Consider the following 6,902-nt stretch of genomic DNA (forward strand, 5'->3'; position numbering starts at 1 on the left):
TAGGCGTGGTTTATTATCTAGTACTCTAATTAAAATATTTAAATCCAAGTAGAAAATTCAAAATTTGCAATAAGATTTATTCCAGCCGTGTGTCATTTCCAAATTCAAGGCCGCCACATATCACACACCAGTGCTCACCACGCAATATAACCACAAGCACTGAGTTATAGTTTTCAAGATTTAGCTTCCACCAATCATAAATAAACACGTCAACAAAACGAATCAATCCGTAAAAACGTCCAGATTCTTAGAGCCTAGAAGTAGGCATATTCGGTCGGCCATTATTTAACGCTTCTAACCAATCTTCTCATCTTCCCTGAACAAGACCAACAACAACCAAAGAGATTATTATCTCCTTCATTCCCTTTGAACATTTTCGAATTGGAGAGTTATGGCTTTAGCTGTCACTTCTTCTTCAACTGCCATCTCTGGATCCAGTTTCTCACGCTCTGGACCTTCTTCTGATCCTAAAGGTACTAACTCCTCATTCTATTTCGTTACTTCAAAATCAACCCTCAGATTGTGTTTACTGTAACCTGATGATGTTCCGTTCACTTTTGCAGCTCTTCAAATCTGTTCGTTTAGGTTATCTGAGCTATCCCATGTCTCTCAAAGACGTTACTCTCTCAAATCCCTAAAGGCTGAGTCACATACACGCAACGACTCTTTGGTTACCCGTGCTTCGACCCTAATCACTCCAGGTTCGTTACTGAAACACGATTCGATTTTTCACATTCCGATTTATTCTCTGTTACCGGTTTGCACTAAACCAACTAATTAGACTTGGTTAGATAAATTTTAGAGAAATTCACGTGATAATTTGTCACAAAATATTCTTTTATTACATTTTTGGTATACGTTTAACTGATCTAGATTTCGGGTTTAGACTCGTTGGGTTGGGAAGTTTTGTTATAAAGTTTCAAATTTTTAAAAATAAAAAATAAATATTAAAATTTTCAAATAAAAAAAGTTATTTTAGTCATTTTTTGGACAATTTTTGTAAAAAAAAAAAGTTATTTCTCTTTTTTTTTTTTTAAGAGAATTGTCCTAAATTTTAACCAAATTAGCTATAATAGGATTTACTTATTTTGGATTTTGTTGGATGATGATCACAGAAGTGGAAGAGAAAGAAGAAGACGTTGAGGATTTCGAGCAACTCGCGAAGAAGCTGGAAGAGGCTTCTCCACTTGAAATCATGGACAAAGCTCTCCAGAAATTCAGAAGCAACATCGCAATTGCTTTCAGGTAATCAATCGATTCAATTAAAGATCCAAAAGAATAGAAAGAACTTGAATTTGACATATAAAACTTAATTATTTTATTTCTTTTACTTCAGTGGGGCTGAAGATGTTGCACTGATCGAATACGCTCGTTTAACCGGAAGGCCCTTCAGGGTTTTCAGCTTAGACACAGGGAGGTTAAACCCCGAAACCTACAGGCTCTTCGATGCCGTGGAGAAGCAGTACGGGATCCGAATCGAGTACACGTTCCCTGATGCGGTCGAGGTACAAGCTTTGGTGAGGAACAAGGGTTTGTTCTCTTTCTACGAGGACGGTCACCAGGAGTGTTGCCGTGTGAGGAAAGTAAGACCTCTGCGCCGCGCTCTCAAGGGTCTCAAAGCTTGGATCACTGGACAGAGGAAAGATCAGTCTCCGGGGACGAGATCCGAGATCCCGATCGTTCAGGTTGATCCGGTGTTTGAAGGGTTGGATGGTGGTGTTGGAAGTCTTGTGAAGTGGAACCCTTTGGCGAATGTTGAAGGTGGTGATGTTTGGAACTTCTTGAGGACGATGGATGTTCCTGTGAATGCATTGCACGCGCAAGGGTATGTCTCTATTGGGTGTGAGCCGTGCACTAGGCCGGTGCTTCCAGGTCAGCACGAGAGAGAAGGAAGATGGTGGTGGGAAGACGCTAAAGCTAAAGAATGTGGGCTGCACAAAGGGAACATCAAGAAGGAAGATGACACCACCGCGGATTTAGCACCCGCTATTGTGCATGATATATTCGAAAGCAACAATGTTGTTGCATTGAGCAGAGGAGGGATTGAGAATTTGTTGAAGCTTGGTAACCGCAAAGAGCCGTGGTTGGTTGTGCTGTACGCTCCTTGGTGTCCGTTTTGCCAGGCTATGGAAGCTTCTTATGTCGAATTGGCTGAGAAACTGGCGGTGAAAGGGGTTAAGGTGGCGAAGTTCCGGGCTGATGGTGACCAGAAGGAGTTTGCTAAGCAGGAGCTTCAATTAGGGAGCTTCCCAACGATACTTCTCTTTCCCAAAAGCGCTCCACGCGCAATTAAGTACCCGTCAGAGCATAGAGATGTCGATTCGCTTATGTCATTTGTGAATCTTCTCCGGTGAGTTGTGAGATTGGAAAGTTAAACAGTGTGATGAAGAATGAAGAAAACTAAGATGAAGGATGATTTCATCTTGAGATTGTGGATCTAAAAGAATAAGCAAAAGCTATGTGTTCTATATGGTATTGTAGGGTATATAGACTCTTTTTCTGCCTTCTTGTCGTTAAATCTGTTTTTGTTCTTTCTTTTTTGAGTTTTACTTGAGAAGGAAAAGGATCCATGTAATGGGATTTTGTTGATTATGTTATTCTAGATATGTGAATTTTCTACAGTTTTTGATGCGTGCACTTGCACTTTACAAAAATCCTTCAACTTATATGTCAGCATATAGTGAACTCCACTAAAACATATCTAGGCCTAGGAAACAGCAGAGATGAGTTAAGTGCTGTCATCCGTGCATTGGATATTCTTCAGGCTGTAGCTTCAAACACAGCAGTATTTGGATACAGCATGGAGAACAGGATTGTACCAAGGTGTCATGTAATCAAAACTGTCATGTCCAAAGGATTAATCGAATGTGAACTCCCTGCAATGTCACTTGTGTTGGCGATTACAGATGAAGCTTTTTTAAAACAGGTTTGTGAGGAAGCATGATGACAAGGAGCTTGTGGTTGAGTTGATGGGTACTACCCTAACTAGAGTTAGAGAGTCTCATTAGCTCATAAGGCATGTCACATTTCTTTATTTGTTTGTTTCTGTTAGTTTTAAGCACTAGCTCTGTAGCGTTTGAAGTCTCGAAACTTGGAGATATGTCATGGTTCGGACCAAAGCCGAAGAACCAAACTGAATCTGTTCCGAAAAAGTAGTACCGAACCCGAATCGAAACTTGTTTAGATATCCGAACAGATTCAAAATTTTGGTACCTAGAGAACCGGAACCAAAACCGATCCGAACCGAAATATTTCGGGTATCCGAATATATCCGAATCAGATTTAATATACTTGAATATATTAGCTATTTTATATTTAATATCCAAAAAATTCCAAAATATATAGGATATTTTGAAGCTGTCCAAAATATTTGAAAAATATATAGAAATAATAGAAAATATCTAAAGCAGCTAAACAATACATTAAATACCAAAATCTTTAAAATATATATTGATTTTCCATCCAGATATTCAATCCAAACTAATTTTTATTTTATGTTTAGGAATCTTGGCATACATTACTCAAATTTTTATGTTATATATTATTTTCATTTTTAGATTTTGAAATATTTAAAGTATATATAAATTTCAAAATTTTAAAATAATTTAAATGGATTATCCGAATCCAAACCGTACCCGCAAAGATCACGTTGTGGGATTGGAATATTTTCATACTGGATGCAAGCCACCAATGATTCATAGACATGTCAAGAGCACAAATATATTGTTGAATGAAGACTTTCGGGCGAAACTTGGTGATTTTGGGCTTTCAAGATCTTTCCCTGTTGGAAGGGAAACTCATGTGTCGACAGTTGTTGTTGGAACTCCTGGATTCCTCCATCCAGAGTAAGTATTGTTTGTTTTACGTCACTAACTTTCAAAGTTTATCTACCCTATTAAAATTGAAGTATAAAACATTACTTACCTAATTTTAAGTGATTTCTTACATCTTCTTCGTTTCTTTTTTGAACTAATTTTAACCATTTTAGTTATTGTCTTTTCCAAATAATTTGACATCATTTATTACAGAAGTACAAAACATAACTTAACTATTTTTAAGTGTTTTATTACATCTTTGACATTCTGGTTTTTTACTCTTTCAAACTACTTCATTAACTATATTGCCATAATAACTTGTCGTCATTTATTTTACGTGTTAATCATTAAAAATTCACATGTTTGAATGAAATTGTTTCATTAATAATAAGAATTCAAACCGGTTAACAAAGATTTTTTTTTTACATAATCAGTTAGACATGGACATTCAGGTATATGTTCAGATACATATCAGTTTTTCGGGTATCGGTTTTTTGGATTTTAAAATTAAACTCCGTTTGCGTATTATAAATTTTCGGAGGAAAATTCGAGTTGGATTCTTCCGGGTAGGTTCGTAACAACCTAAAAATATCTAAATAACATATATCTATATATTTGAAAATGTCAATAAATAATTTATAAAAAGTAAAAACTAATCCAGCACAGATCAAGCTGTCGTATTACTTATTTAGTTATCACAAGGCTTACAGATCATATTTTTCCAGATATTTCCGAACACAAAGGTTGTCCGAGAAGAGTGATGTCTACAGTTCGGTATTGTATTATTAGAAATCATCACAAACAAACGTGTTATTGATCAAAACCGTGAAAAGCCTCACATAACAGAATGGGTGAAGTCTATACTCTCCACAGGAGATACTGAAAGTATAATAAAAAACTAACTTTGTGTTATGAATCAGATTATGGATCGCTCATAACCAAGAGATTATGATTTGTAATCTTTCCATTTATTTATGACGGTGTAATCTCCTATATAAGAAACCTCTATGTTATAAATAAAGATAGACTTTTCCATTACTTTTATAACACGTTACCAGCACGAAACTCTAAATCCCTAAACTAATACCCAAATCGAAAAACCCTAAAACCCTAACCCTAGCCGGCGATTCGACGAACCCTAAACCCCGATCGCGTCTCTTGTTCCCGTATCTGTTCCAGCTCGCGTCCCCGATCAGCTTCAGCCCAAGGCGTTCCTGATCCTAGCTCAAACATTCGCGACCCGAGAGCAACTCCAGCACGCGACCTCTTCCTCGTTCGCGACAGCATCAGACAGCTCGCGTCCGACGATCAAGGCGTTCCCGATCAAGCAACAAAGGACGTCTGTGACCCGATAGAAGCGACTCGATCCATTCCAGCTCGCGTCCCGTTCGTGTCCAGCTCGCGGCCCAACTCCTTTGGTGGTCCGATTCAACAATCATCTAAGGTTAAAAGGTAATTCAAAACCTAAGAACCCATAATCGAACATGGATTGATTGATAAAGAATGAAACCCTAAAACCCTAATCTTTATGAATCAAAACCATAGGGTAATAGATCAAAAATCCTAATTGAGTAAATCGAAGCTCTAAAAGTTCGATACCCCAAACCCTAAATCATGTTCCTACAAGATTAAAACCCCAAATCGGTTTTTACAAGTTAAAATCTGATAAACCCTAACCCTATATCTATAAACCCTAAATAATATAAGAATCAGAATTAATTATACTATAATTATCAAATCACATATTAAAACCCTAATCGAATATTTTGAAATGAAAACTGTTTTCGGTTTTGATCATTGAGGTTTTAAACCTGATTGAATCTGATGCTATGTTGCTAGAATTGTTTGACCGTTAAATTGATCGATTTATTTTCTCATCATGTTTGGTTAATTGTTAATCTGATTTAAAATTATTTAAACCGACTAGCCTGTTAAAACATTGATTGAATCCGATAGGTTGCTAGCTTGCTTTGCTTATATAATCCGATAGGTTGATAGATTGATTGAGGTTTACTTGTTTAAAATCCGAATGATCTGATTGCATGATTCTTGAGGTTTAATATCATCTGCTAGGATTGATAGTTTTGTAATCTGATATGTTTTAAATAGAAACCCTAAATAATTCGTATGATAGGTTATCTTGATCTGATTTGGATGTCTTTGAGAATTGAGAATCTGTATGCTAGGTTGATAGATTCATGATAAAATATAATGTCTTGAGGTTTAAGATTGTATGCTAAGTTCGATTAAATTGATTGATCTGATTATATGTTTTTTAGGTTTGATAAATTCAGATACTAGATAAATTATTTACACACGGTTTATGCTAAATACCAATCAGCCTTGAAACTGATTCATTAAAATTCATGCTTGAAATCTATATTCTAGTATTGCTAAAATCAGCCTTGAAACTGATTGAGTGATTAATAAATCTTTTTACTAGTCTTGCTAAAATCCATTGATTGTTAAATCCTAATTGCATGATTAATTGAATCCGTTTTTGCTAGTCTTGATAAACCATAATATTATGATCACATATAAATAGTATTGCTGAGACTTGCTAGAAATTGACTGATTGATTAAATGCCTTTAAGATTGATAGTTTCATTGTCCTCACAAGATTGAAATCCGAATTGATTTTTTTTTTTAAGAGAAGGCCGCATGAAAATTATACCTAAATATTGAATGATATATGATTTGAGATGTCGAAAATTAACCTGAATTTTGCTGTCCTAAATCTCTCTGGAGATAATTATTTACGGTGGACATTGAATACAAAAATTATCCTAAAGTCAAAAATACTTGGTGAATGGATCACAAAAGACGATAATACCAAATGAGAAAGATTGATACATGACAATATTAATTATTAGCCATCATCTTATTAAGAGTCTCAAAGATCAGTATCTGAGTATAGAGAATCCTCTAGACCTTTGGACAGAGTTAAAAAATCGAGAGATGATCACCAAAGAACGGTGTTATTACCGAAGACCCTATTTGATTGGAGGAATCCCAGAATCCAGGACTATAAGTCCGTGGATGAGTCTATTGCTAGCTGGGCAAAAAATAATGGATTACTGATGAGAA

The 6,902-nt window shown here is 35.9% G+C and overlaps 1 protein-coding gene across 1 annotated transcript; it reads left to right on the plus strand.

Annotated features, from left to right (window-relative positions):
- Nucleotides 1–205: 205 nt before the first annotated feature.
- On the plus strand, nt 206–2,624 carry LOC106396567 (5'-adenylylsulfate reductase 2, chloroplastic). The gene is made up of 4 exons (XM_013836995.3): nt 206–473; nt 564–701; nt 1,116–1,245; nt 1,337–2,624. Exons 1-4 carry the CDS (start codon nt 392–394, stop codon nt 2,352–2,354), a joined length of 1,368 nt encoding a protein of 455 aa, XP_013692449.2. The 5' UTR covers nt 206–391; the 3' UTR covers nt 2,355–2,624.
- The last annotated feature ends 4,278 nt before the right edge of the window (nt 2,625–6,902 follow it).

This window comes from Brassica napus, chromosome C4 (genome assembly GCF_020379485.1).
Source record: "Brassica napus cultivar Da-Ae chromosome C4, Da-Ae, whole genome shotgun sequence".
Classification (NCBI taxonomy): domain Eukaryota; kingdom Viridiplantae; phylum Streptophyta; class Magnoliopsida; order Brassicales; family Brassicaceae; genus Brassica; species Brassica napus.

Bases quoted from the DNA above. Each gene is read 5' to 3' on its own strand.
- LOC106396567 (XM_013836995.3), top strand. From the start codon at position 392: ATGGCTTTAGCTGTCACTTCTTCTTCAACTGCCATCTCTGGATCCAGT. The intron at 474-563 runs GTACTAACTCCT...TCACTTTTGCAG, and splicing joins ACCTTCTTCTGATCCTAAAG to CTCTTCAAATCTGTTCGTTT. The intron at 1,246-1,336 runs GTAATCAATCGA...CTTTTACTTCAG, and splicing joins AACATCGCAATTGCTTTCAG to TGGGGCTGAAGATGTTGCAC.